At 46.1% G+C, this 13,711-nt stretch overlaps 1 protein-coding gene across 1 annotated transcript in view; it reads left to right on the top strand.

Annotated features, from left to right (window-relative positions):
* The first annotated feature begins 11,547 nt into the window (after window positions 1–11,547).
* Window positions 11,548–13,711, top strand: part of SCAMP1 (secretory carrier membrane protein 1) — an 83,936-nt gene continuing 81,772 nt past the window's right edge. Inside the window, exon 1 of the mRNA XM_074952684.1 lies at window positions 11,548–11,748. Within this exon, the coding sequence (XP_074808785.1) occupies window positions 11,692–11,748 (57 nt within the window). The 5' untranslated portion in view covers window positions 11,548–11,691. The remainder of the gene's footprint in view (window positions 11,749–13,711) is intronic.

Here is a 13,711-nt window from a genome sequence, read left to right as displayed (position 1 = left end):
TTTTTAATAAAAAAAAACACCCTAAACCCACAGCGATCAGAGTTAAGCCTATCCCAATTAAACTGAACTTCATACTGTTTTCTCTACAACACTGATCTAGTGACTCATCATTCTTGACTCCCAAGAAATCCCTTCTGGTTAATCTTCAGGTTACTCTTCAGATATCAGACTTCTGTTTAGCTTCACTTCTGCCACTGCCAGTTGCTTCTCTAGTTTTCCTACCCCATGCTAGAGTACAGGTGCAGTTGCCCTGAAAATCTTCCCCCAATACCCCTCTGTGCTCCACTCCAGGAGTTCCCAGTCAGGTCTCAAGTCTCCAGTTGTCCCTGCCCAGAGATAGATGACCTTTGTCGTACTCCCTTCTGACCAGGGGGTTTTAAGGCTGCCCAGATCCCTGCCTTACATTGTGATATTCCCATCAAGCCAGTGCCTGTCCTTTTGCTTTCAACAGTGTATTGGCAGCAATTACAAGTTACCACACAGCACCTTTATTCTTCCAAAGCAAGCACTACCACCTTCTTCCTTAAGCTAAAAGCATAAGAGAAAACATTAGCATGCATATAGAAACTGATTTTTTTTAATTGAAAAGCTTACCAGGACAAACTTAGCTTTGAGATCCCAATAGGCCAAAGTCTCTGCAAGGGTTGCGCACCTGCCCCCGGACAGAAGGTCCTGTCTATTTGCTGGATCCAAAAGAGCTCCAAGTCTGTTTAAATCCCAGCTGCCTTACATTGAATGCCCTTTATTTCTCTGTTTGGGTTTCTGGAAAACCCAGCATGCACAAGTCTCCCCAGGAAGTGGTATCTCTGGAGGTGTTTAGGACCTGAGTGATTTGTTTTAATCATTCCCTGTTTTAATCATAACCCTCCCACTGTAATTGCATACAATCCCTTGCCCACAGTGATACATAAACTAAATACAATATGGTTCTCAAAGTTGCATTTGCAATACTGTCATACCATCCTTTACTTGGTTTCATTATCCACCAGGACTCAACTTATTTATTTACCTCTGAAGAATCATCTTGTATATCAAACTTGTATTTCTATTTCACGTGACTGGAGTGTATCTTTCTGTTTAAAGTCTTACGGTATAATTTGGAACCTGAATGAGAATTTAAATGGGAATCCCATCTGTTCTCTGCCGCTCTGAGTGCTGCTTTCCGCATCACCCCCAGGTTTGTCATCTCAGATGAACAATTCTCCATATAAAGGTTTTTTATATATACCACATAAGACTTCCCCATCAGCATTTTTTCAGCAAATTCTTAATTCTACCATTTCTCCTTGCTCTATTTTCTATGCCATCTAATTTAAGCTGCATCTCTCTCTGCTCCAGCAGCAGTCCTAAGTGGCTCTGCAGCTCTTTCATTTGTTTCTCCTAGGTCATTTCTAGTGCAGTGACTCAATCTTCCATGCAAGTTAAATCCTTTACTGCTAGAGTCTTGGACATCAGATAACTTCTCATGGCGTTAAACTCCAATCAATTCCCAGATGTCTGCCTTGTTGGACAGTAGGTTTTTTGTTCTGCCAGCCCAGGCATTCCGATTTTGGCTGCCATATCTTCACTTGGAGTCAGAAGCCTCTCCATGTTGTGAGCCTGCAACTCTTCTTAGTGAGTTTCTTTTTCTGCTGTGGGGCAGGGAGGATGAATCTCTGCAACCCTGTGCTCTGCTTTCCTGGGAGGGTTAGGGGCATAATGGAGGTAACTTGCTTTTGCTGTCCACCTCAGAGCTCAAATTTCAGGTAGTCATTTAAATCCAGCCCCATGCTGGTCCTGTCACTCCCCTCCCCAACCAGACAGCTTTTAATGTCCCTGAACACTCCTCCCTGACGCACACAACTGACATCCTTTTTGGCCATCTTATCAGGGAGCCCAGTGAGCATGTAAAAGGAACTGTTTACTTCTAGATATGGTCGTTCCCGAGTGACAGCTGAGGCGCCCTGTTGCCCCAATACTGGGGGAAACATTACACTATCACTTTACCTGACTTTACACTCCAAGGCTTGTGGTTTGGTATTTTACATATGTGTTTAATTTTACTACTGTGAGTAGTCCCATAAAGTTAAAATCATATGCATAAGTGTTTGCAGGATTGGAGCATAAGAATTAAGGCTGTCGATTTAATTGCAGTTAACTCATGCAACGATGTAAAAATCAGTTTTAATTGCACTGTTAAACAACAGAATAACAATTGAAATTTGTTAAAATATATTTTAGGATGTTTTCAAATATATTTATTCCAATTACAACAAAGAATACAGTGTACAGTGCTCATTCTATTACTCTTATTTTTACAGTGAAATACAAATATTTTTCAATTCACCGCACACATGCTCTGGTGGTACCCCATCGAGAACAAGCAGCCAGCTAGGAGCAATGGGGCACAACACGGGGGTTGGTCCCCCGATTGAGGAGCCAGCTGGGAAAAATAGGGCCTGGGCTGGCTGGGGTAATACTTCCCATTTTGACCAGGACAGTCCCTTTCTTCAGCTCTGTCCCGGCCATCCCTGCTTTGCCAAAACTGGGCATTTGTTCCAGCTGCAAGGCAGAGCAGAGAGAGGTGGCTGCTGCCCCGGGGTCACCTGAAGGCAGCACTGCCCCATCCACCTGCAGGAAAGTGGAGAAATTTGCTGTTGGTGGGCAGTGCTGGCTTCAGAGCTGACCCCTGGGCAGTGCAGAGCTGGGGGTGGGTGGGATCAGCCTCAGCCAGGGGAGAGACAGCACTGGGGGGGAAGGGGGGCAGGGGAGGGATCAGCCCCAGCTTTCAGTGGCACAGGACTTGGGGCCTGACTGATAGTGGTGGATGGGGTGGAGTGAGGGCAACTGGATTCAGCGGTGCTGCTGAGCATGCTCAGTCTGTGAGCCTGCTCAGTATAAACCAAGCAGCAAATCAGGTGGAGGGTCAGTCCCTGCCCAGGGAGGCATTTGGAGGGTGGCTCTGGTAAGCCCTCAGGGTGGAAAGTGGAGGTCTGGCAAGCCTCTGGCAGTCCTGTTTTTACTTTTAAAAAAATATGAACACCATGGGTGGGGGTGGGTGAAGATCTCTACTTCTCAGCTGGAGCTGGGATGAGAACCACATCTTTCTCCAGCCCAGGGGTGGGCAAACTTTTTTGGGGCCACATTGGGGTTGTAAAACTGTGTATGGAGGGCTGGGTAGGAAAGGCTGTACCTCCCCAAACAGCCTGGCCTCTGCCCCCTCCCACTTCCAACTACCCCCAACCCCTATCCGCCCCCCCAGGACTCCCATGCCTATCCAACCGCGCTCCCCCCCTCCCCCCATTCCCCATCCCCTGACTGCCTCCCAGAACCTCCACCCCATCCAAGTGCTCCTTGTCCCTGACTGCCCCCCAGGACCCTCTTCCCCCTTATCCAATCTTCTCACCCCCTTGCCATGCCCGTCAGAACAGCAGGAGCTTGCAGCCACCTGGCCGGAGCCAGCTACGCTGCCCAGAGCGCTGGTGGCACGGCGAGCTGAGGCTGTGCAGGAGGGGAACAGCAGGGGAGGGGCCAGGAGCTCAGAGGCTCGGCAGGACAGTCCTGTGGGCTGGATGTGGCCTGCAGGCTGTAGTTTGCCCACCTCTGCTCTAGCCTCTCCTCTTCCCACCCTCCAGTGGCGGCTTGTGTTACTGTGCCTGACAGGTTCTCCGGGGCAGCTCATGCTACCCTCCCACCCAGAGGGTCTGCAATTAATGCATGTTAATTTTTTAACATGTGCTGTGTATTAATTGCATGCATTAATGGCAGTTAATTGACAGCCCTAGTTGTAACTGAAATCAATTTTTGAAAATGTAGAAAATATCTAAAAATAGTTAAATGGTATTCCATTTAATATATTGCTTGACAGCCCTAAGAATTGAAATCTATTTTGGAAACTTGGACAAACTCATCCTCCTCATTGTCACTAGATCTAGTGGGGGTTTTTGGTGCGAATTATGACAGGATTTTGGCTGGGTCTGCAACCAGTCTGGTCATGTGAGAATCTCAAGCCTGCTACAAAGTTGAGCCCTCTTGTCTGTCCTACTTGGCCACCTCCTGGGCCAGAATAACCAATCACAGCTGCTGCAGGCAGAACTTCCCGCCTCCCCTTCCCCACAGCAACCAAAAGCCATTCTCAGGTGAGGATGAAGGAGCTGAAGAGCCCAGCAGCTCAGGGGGACTCCATTCCCTCCTTGCCTCATGTGAGCAACAGGGCTAGGATGGTTCCCCTCTTCCTGCAGCATTTGGCATCGGAAGGGATGGGGGCTTTTCCGCAGCCCAGTAACAGTCTTACCATGAAGAAAAGGAGTACTTGTGGCACCTTAAAGACTAACCAATTTATTTGAGCATAAGCTTTCGTGAGCTACAGCTGAAGTGAGCTATAGCTCACGAAAGCTTATGTTCAAATAAATTGGTTAGTCTCTAAAGTGCCACAAGTACTCCTTTCCTTTTTGCGAATACAGACTAACACGGCTGTTACTCTGAAACCAGTCTTACCATGGAGTCACACACAGTCCCCTTAGCCTCTACAGTCTAGCTTGCCACCTAGGCAAGCTGGACTTAGTGATTGTCACTTACACCAAAAATCACAAATATTCAGGTGGTGCCCAGTCCCAAGAGACAAGTCACTTACCCAGCTCAATTTGTACCTTGGACCTCACACCAAAGACAATGCTCATAGCCAGTCCTATAGTAAACTAATTGAGGATTTATTAACCGGGTAAAAGAAATTAGTTATTTTACAGGTTAAAGCAGGTGCTCCACATGCACTGAGTTCAGTCTATGGTTCCAAAAGGTGATAGATGTAGTAATCTGTCAGCATTGAATGTCTTTCGCAGGGCTGAAACTAGGTTGACCCCATCAATCTCTTTTTGTTTTAGTTCCAGGTCTTGTAAGAGTTCAAACAGCAAAGATGAAAAATCTTCATGTTTGCTATCTTTATTTCCCTCTTTCAGCAGCCCAACTGATGGGACAAGGCCTTCCACCTACTTCATAGGTGGATGGGGGCAATCAACAAAGCCTTTGCCCTACACGGGCTCACTTATTTTAATAGTCCTCACCTGTCTTGAACAATAGTAACATATAGGTGAGCTTGGGACTGAAAGTCAACACCCAGAAGTCCATGCTACTGCTAGTACAGAGACTAAAATTCATTGGGACTCTTAGACTTCACAATCTCTATAGCATGCATACCAAGGGACAGGTTTAAGAATCTTTCATCATTCATCTCCCAAATACAGTCTTAAACTACCACCACAGCAAGGACTTGCCTTGCCCAGGCATATGGTAGCTTCCACCTCTTCAGTCTGGCATGCAGGAGAAGAATCAGTGCATGCAGGCCTGCTTGAGGTCAGTGTATGCTCTTGGCAAGCATCCTTGGAAATGAATCTTACCATTTCTGTTTAGTCCTCTCTCCTCTGTTATGGAGGAAAGATCCAAAGAAAGCGTGCAGGGGTGTTCCCTTTGCACTGTCACAATATTGATAGATGGCTCTCTCGTGGAAGGGGGAGAACATATGGGCAATCTCGGAGTACAAGGCTGATGGATACACCTAGAATCGAGGATGCACATCCACCTCCTAGAGTTCAGGGCTGGCAGGAGAGCCTCTGAGGCTCTTTCAGTGATATCAGGTCAGCATATGCCGATAACAATGGACAATATGAGCACTATGTTCTAGATCAACAAACAAGAAGTGAGAACCTTCCTGCTATGGCAAGAAACAGATTGTGGAACTGTTTCATTAAACCAGCTGGTTCACTCAGCTGTCCATCTCCCTGCTCTATAGATCTCCCTAGAAGACAGTCCGAGTAGACACTTCTCATTGAATCATGAATGGGAGATCAAGAACCCCATTATTTAGCACATCTTCATGCAATGGGGCTATCCCTATATTGATCTCTTTTGCAATGCAGCATAAGATTTTTTTTTTGCACCAGGGAGGTTTGAGTCCAGATTACATTGCTGATGCTTTTTTGATCCCAGGGACAAGGGATCTCTGTTATGCCTTCCCTCCCATTCCACTAATTCCCAGGGTCAGGCAGGACTCTGCCAGAAGATATTGATAGCTCAGCCTTGCTGAGGCAGGTCTGGTTTGCAGACATCCTGAGCCTTTCCAAGGCCTGAAGACCTGCCCCAATACCAGATCTGTTACAGTCCAAAGGGAAAATTTTGTATGCAGACCACATCTGCGTCCCACAGACAGGCTTCTCTTGTCAGGGATATTTTCATGAATAGCAGGAAAGACTCTACCAGACACTTACTTACCTGGTGAAATAGATGACATTTTCCCACTGGGCTAGTCAAAGTCACTTCTACCTCATGACGTGCCTATAGCAATGATTTTGAAGTCACTGCTAGAATTGAAGCTATTTAATCTCTTGACAGCAGGTGAACTCTCCAAGATTAATCTTAGCACGTCTGCCTGCCAACAGATAATCTGTTTTACCAGACAGTGCTGACCTTCATAAGAAGGTGACAGTCTTTCCAACAGTCAAGGACCCCATTCCTCTGTAGGACCTTAACCTAGTACTTTATGGGGCCTCCAATTAAACCTATGGCATCATGCTCCCTGTTATACTTCCTAGTGGCCATCACTTTCTCAAGATAAGTAGGAGAAATTCAAGCCCTAAGGGCAGACCCCCATTTCAGTCTTTTTTTTTTTCCCCCCCCCCGATAAAGTGAGCCTCAGGACTGTTCAAAATTTTTACTTTAAGGTGGTCCCAGAAATCCACCTATTCTTTCCCAAGCCTCATATGTCTAGAATGGAGGTGGCCCTTCACACTTTCAACTGTCCGGTCCTAGCATTTATCTACAATGAACAAAAACATTTCAGTCTTCCCTGAGCCTTTGTGGTTGTAGCTGAAAGAATGACAAGCAAAGCCACAGTCTTCCCAACACCTCTCAAAATGGATTTCAGCTTTGCAAAAAGATTTGCCTGCAAGGTTGAAGGTTCATTCTACTAGAGCCCAAGAAGCTTTATTGTCCCTGGAGACTGTCACAGTCATGGACCTATTAATCCTGTGGGGATGCTGTGCTACTGTGCAAGCAGAGAATTATTGTCCCCTGCAGGTGTTTGTCGTCATCTCCCCTCCCCCTGCCCCGGCACAATAATTGATTCTGAGAGGGAGGTGAAGAGAAACTACAATTAGACCTTTTGCCCACCGGAGGCTGGTGTGGCACCAGAAGAGTGCAGCTGGCTCATGGGCCAAAGCAGCCAGCTGTAGAGAAGGAGGGGCAGAGGGAGGCTACCTTCCTCATAGCACTCTGTCCATGGGGCCAGGTGAGGAGGCACAGGATATGGGTGGGGGGATCGTCCCAGCAGGGAAAATGGGGCTGCTGGCGGGGGGGGTGTCACACAGATAGGTTCAGAAGGGCTAGTGGGGGGTGGCAGGTAGGGGGTCAGTTCGGGGTAGGGGCACAGGAGCTAGTGGAGTGACAACATTGAGCCAGTGGTTGAATAGGAGTGGGGATACAGGACCACATGGGGATGTGCAGATATGCATGGCTGAATGGGAAATGAGGACAAGGGCAGATGTGCCTGAGAGAAACTAGAGGTCAGCCTGGGTCTGTATGGGGGCAGCTCCCCAATTCCCTAACCATTCCTTCCCCTCAAAACAAAAAGTTCCATACTTCTCCCACCCACATTCAACAACCCTCCACTTTCACTCCCAAGCTCCTTCCCAAAAATCACTTTCCCCTCCTTCCAGTCCTCCATTATCCCTGACTTCACCAAGCCTTTGCACTGCTTCTGAAGGGTGCAGGAAATGTTTCTGTATTGTAGCTTAAATGAAGTATTACTCAAAGTTCTGTATTAATATGCCTAGTAAGGAATCTATTTGTCAAACATATCCTGAATATTTGTTTGTAGTGTTAGACATACTTGCTGACAGATATTTTGAAATTACCAAAATAACTGAAACTGGCATGATATTTGACCAAACAATACAGAATTTTAAAATAGTGTTTGCAGAATTTTAATTTTTTTGGTGCAGAATTCTCCCTGGAATAATACATGTAAGGCAGCTATCTGTGCCTCTATGCACACATTTACCCAACACTATGCACTTATAGAAGGCTGTACGTCGGGTGACATTATTGGTAATTCTGTTCTCCAGTCTCTTCTTTCCTAGATTCAGAGCTCCCACCTCCAGTATCATGGTCCACTGCTTAGGAGTCACCAGTAGGTGATTATGCATCTGAATAATCAGAAGGAGAAAGTGTCTTTTTTTTTTTTTCTTCTCATAATGTAAAGCACCATAAAGTCACATCATAATGAACAATAAACGCAACACCGTAGTCAGCAATGTCTCTTATGTGCCTCTAAATTTCAGTCTTCACAGAGCCTTGAGGAGTACACTATACTACATCCTGTCCAGTCAGCCACATCATTGAATGTTTGCTGCAGGTCCCTCTATCTCCGTATCAGTCCTGGCAAAACTTGCATTTGCAAGTTTCCTCTGCTTATCCAACTCTCATGAAGAAACTTAAGTTTGTAGGACATCAGATTATTGTGATAACAGGAATCACTCTGGTTATGCTGTAAATTGGGGTGATTACCTCTTTGCTAGTTGTGTGTAAGGTATAGCTAATGCACACCAATCACACTTTACTTCAAAGCCTCTTCATGTCCTATTTCATGAGCATCCATCTTTTATGTCCATATAGCAAGACGCAGATAATATCATAGCAATTTCATCTTACACTTCATAGTAATACCTTTTTGCTGCTCTGTGGGGTAGTAGAGCAGCAACTGTAAGACCATTTCTAAGTTGAGTCTTGTGACTCAGTCACTAACGTGCAACCTGAACTGAGGGACTGCTGAGCCCTCTATCCCACCACCTGGGGCCATCTCTCACATTGTGATGTGTTAAGCCACAAACATCTGGCAGGTACTGCACTTATAGAACTATCCACAGGCAGGGACACACCCAACTCTGTTACATGAATGATCTCCCAGTCACTCATGAACCATCAGTAGAGAAGCTCCAGCCCAATTCCTCCCCAGCCTGTATCATTTTGCACTGGTCAGAAGCCTGGCCAGTGCAAGTTCATTACCCAATCTGCCCCTCCCTTGAAGGGGAGAGGACACAAGCTAGCCTTTGTAAACTGAGCTGAGAATGAAAACATGCTGGTTTAGGTAAAACATAAAACAGATTTTTTTTCTTAAGTGATTATAAACAGCAAGTGTAGAGATCACAGTTGGTTACCTATGAAATAAAAATAAATTTGCAGTCTGAGTTCTAAAAAGTAAACAGGATTTGAATCAAGTAATGTCCCACCCTGACAGATGGTACAAACGGATCATAGATCCTCAATATAGAGGTTTGAATGCTATGACAGTGGTAAAGATGGGGGTTCCAGGGTGCTGCTTTGAGGCATGGTGTCACAGATCCCTAAGTAATGTTCACTGTCCTTTGTAGTCATACTACCCAAATATTTGGAGAGCTCATCATCCCGCCTCCAGATTTGGGTATGATTATCCTTGTCATATTGCCAGCCTCATCTGCCACAATTGTCTTTTCAGGCGATCTTTAGACCTAACTTTTCTCCTTCAACTACTCCTCTTTCTAGCAATTTTTGCATCTCCTCTTACAATGATCTAATTAAGTCAATATCATCAGCGAAGCACAGGTCACTAATTTTTCATCCATTGCTAGTTCTACCCTGCTGTAGGTTTTTATTAGTAGCTTTTCTTAAACTTTATTCAAGATAACAATTGAAGTGAGTGATAGCATGCTGCGCAGCATGCTATCTAGCCTTAAGTCAAATTAATTACTCTGTTCACATCTCACAAACACTGAAGCCGTCAGTCATTGACTCTGTAGAGATTTTGTATCTGCCTTATTACATTTTCACCAACTTCAATCAGCCACAGGATTGCCTAAAGTAGTGTGTGCTATATGCTGTCAAACACCTTAGCAAAATCCTTGAAGAGATGCACCACCTTCCCATCATTCTCCACAACTTTCTGATATTGCACATGCAGACTGAATATTTGCTCCACTTACTGTACCTCTTTTGGGTCTAAACCCAGCTTATTTATCAGCCAGAAAGAAGTTCTACCTTGGGCTCAATTCTCTTCAGGATGATTCACAGTAGTATTTTGCTAGGAGGTGACAGTGAAAATGTAAGGTAACTTCCACAAACAGCAAGGTTCCCCTTTTTATAAATAGGAACCATCAGGGCCTGTATAAAATGAACAAAACAAATTGAGAGTTGGAAGTGAAAGAGGCAAAGGACATCTATGCGAGAAGCTCGACTTATCCTGATGAATCTCCTTGCATGGTCGAAGAAGTTGATGAAGGGTTGCAGACGTTGAAAAGCCCCTGGAGTGGATAGCATAAAAGTAGAACTCAGGAAAAAGGGGGAGAGGTATTCATCTGAGCCTACCCTAAGCATGTCAGTGGGATGTGGGAATCTAGAAGATAGCCTAAGACTTGAACAGATGTTATTTACATATATGGTAACTGGAATTCTTTGAGAGGTGTTGTCAATATGCATATTCTACCATCTGCCTTACCAACCCTCAACCTTGGACTCCACAATTCAGAGGAAACTGATGGCAGTAGTGTGCCCTACCTATATGTCCTTTCTGACGAGGAGTATCAGGGTGCAGGCAGGCCACGTGGCCACTGCTGTCTGAAAAGTTTGGGGCACATGAGTGTGTGCATAAGGACAACCTATTTTGAAGAACTCCTGTTCAGATAACTAACAGCTTATTTTACTCTTTGGACCAGATCTGCTACTCTTACCCTATTGTAGGGTTGCCAACTTTGGTTGGATGAATTCCAGGTTTCATCATGACATTGTCTTTAATTAAAGATTAATCTTTTAATTCCTCAAGACTTGGTAATTAATTACTTAGTTACTTTTGGGGGAGGGGGTTAAAAGTGAGAATCTCTTGGAGATGGGCAGAGGCTCCCTCTCTTCCCCTTCCTGTATTTGCAGGTGGAAAAAGTTCGGCGGAAGACCCTTATGCAGTGCTGCTAACTTTTGTGATTTCAGGGCCAGTTGTGGGCTATTTGGTGTTTTTCTGAAAGCTCCCACTCCTGAAACAGCCCAGGATGTACTTAACACAGCAGCTCAGCCTTCTCCTTCAGTAACAAAGTTCTAGCTCTGACTTCCAGAGAAAAGCCTGAAAACGTGACCTTAGTGGACTCTACAGCCCAAAAGGAGAGCGAGAGTGTGTGTGTGTGAGAGAGAGAGAGAAAAATTCCATGACTCTTAAACCAGGCAATTAGTGGGACTCTCCCTCATTACTTTCCTTATTCTTCTCTCCCTCCCTGTTTTTGTGTTGGCAATGGGACAAGCCAACCCCCCCCTCCCCCCCATCCAAGGCGGAGGAGAAGCGGAAGCCAGCCCCTCCTGGTTCAGGCAGCAGGGTCGGAGACCCCTTCCAAGGAGGTAGCGGCGAGGTTTCAAGACGGGCGTTTCGAGAGGGGACAGGATTATCCTGGCTTGGGTTCCATGAGACGATACCGTTCCTCTCCGTCCCCCAAACGTGTAGGGTCCCTTTCCCAGGCGTAAAGACGGTATTGCCGCGCCTAACACCTCACTTCCGGAGCGGCCATTTTGGATCTCGCTCGCTGGCTGGCTGCTCGGGCAGGGGGCGGGATCAAGACCGGATCTGCTTGTGACATCGGTTTAGGGGTAGCTTGTGGGGCGCTAGAGGGGAGCCGCCGCCGTCCGGTGATCATAGCGCCCGCCCTCGCCATGTCGGACTTCGACAGTAACCCCTTTGCGGACCCGGACCTCAACAACCCCTTCAAGGTGAGGGTGAGGCCGGCCCTCGGGGGCTTCGGGCGATTCCCGGGGCGGAGGATTCCTTCCCCTTCTAGCTTGGGGCTGGGGCGTCTTCTAGTCGCTGGGGGCGAAAGCGCCCGGCGGGGGGCTGCCTGCGGGTCCGTCCTTCCTTCCGTGGCAGGCCCTGGGAGTCTGCCTTTGTGCCCCGGAAAACAGGGCAGAGGCGCCCTCAGGTCCGCACCTCCAGGCCTGCCCAACACCCCCGCGCTGTGAGGCGCCCGCAGGCCCTGCCTCCCTTCCACTCCCCTTCTCCAGGCTGGGTCGGGGCCTGGACACCTGAGAGTTGCTTTGCCCTGTTACAATGTAGCGTCTCCCTTCGCCCGGCGGCGGCGCCCTGCTGCGGCTGTTGGGAGGGGGCTGTTGAGACCGCTGGAGGAGTCTGTAGCTCTGCGTCCCGGAGAAGGGCCGATGATCGCTGTAGTAAGTAACTCTGCAGGCTTGTCCCATAAGGACCAGGCAGTAGATGCTAGGCAGCGGGTCTGTGTGCACGAGTGATAGCACCCCTTCCAAGCAATAAGTGCTGGACGGTCGGGCTGATGTGTAATAACAAAAAGGCAAAGATAACATGACGATCTAAAACAAATCCTAGAACTGGTGTAAGTCTTCTAAAAAGCCTCATTTCACAGTCACCATCCATAAAAACTTCCACATCAAAGGAAATACATGTTGTTTTTTTTTTTAACTTTTAAGGTTGGTTCCTTCAGATTCAGTCTTCACCGACTTCTGTTAGCAAAGATTCCATTTTTCTGGTCTCCACTGGTATTTTGTTATAATGCAAGGATTTATAACTGGTGCAATAAGTGCAGATGGTGGTTTTCTTGGACTGGAGTTAAAGTTCAAAAATTAAACAAGCCACTAAATCCTTCCTTTTAGTTTTCCTGCCTTCCCCGGCTTTTCTTTTCTTTTCAAAGATAGCAAACAGTGTTGTTGTCACAGTTAAATTACCCTCAGCTCTTTCTAATCAAGTACAGTTACTCTTAAGGTATATGCATTACAAGAAAAACATATTAAAAATAATAAAAGAATCAACAGTTATGCTAGTAAGCTTACCAGAGATCACTCCCTCACTCCAGCAAGGGCTCTGGTTGGTGGTTAGTCCTTTGAACCCCACAGAAGAATTTTCCCTGTGGTCACAAGTTCGTGTCAGCTTCAGCTCAGAACAAGCACATAAAGTCATGAAGAGGTGAGTCCCTCCTTTATCCAGTTTTGGTCTTTGACGAGACTGTGAATAGGTAATGCATTTCCTTCTCAGGGTGAAGCTTCAAAAGGCTGAGTTCCTGCATACCCCAAGTAGGTGCATTTGCATATCCTGTAAAAGAAGTTACGTACAATCCCACAACACTGATAACTTAAATCACAATTGTGTTCTGAAGTCTTTTATCTACTATTTTACCTACTATTGGTAAAGTGGTTTGAGATATATGGATGAAAAATGCTATATAAGAGCTAGTTGTTAGTAGTAGTAATGCCAAAAATTATAGATTAAAGTGATAACAGAATCCCCCCCCCCCCCGCAGTTTTATTATGTACATTTGATAACTTTATGTACAATAAATTTAACAATGGAGCCTCTTTCACCTGTTTTGTATGTCTCTTTCACATCTAGGTGGCTGTGGGGGGGGACTTTTTTTTAAGTGTAATCACAAACTAATGAGGGGAGACTGCTTGGTTAGGTGCACCATGTTCAAACCACTGTCAGGCTGCGTGGAGGAGAAATGCTTGCGATCTCTCAGTCCTCATAGTGATGAATGTAAACAGCACATCTATATTCATGCTATGATTTCAAAACCAGGGCACTAAGGCCACCTGCAAAAAGGAAGTTTGAAATTAAGGAGAGACTTCACCTACATTTTTTTGTGGAATAGTGCTTTTGGGCTCTGCTGACTGGTGGAATAAAATAGTGGTGTTAATCTGGGATGATAAACAGTGG

This window comes from Natator depressus, chromosome 5 (genome assembly GCF_965152275.1).
Source record: "Natator depressus isolate rNatDep1 chromosome 5, rNatDep2.hap1, whole genome shotgun sequence".
Lineage (NCBI taxonomy): Eukaryota > Metazoa > Chordata > Testudines > Cheloniidae > Natator > Natator depressus.
Note: the sequence above shows the minus strand (reverse complement) of the source record. Positions and strands in the feature narration are given on the sequence as shown.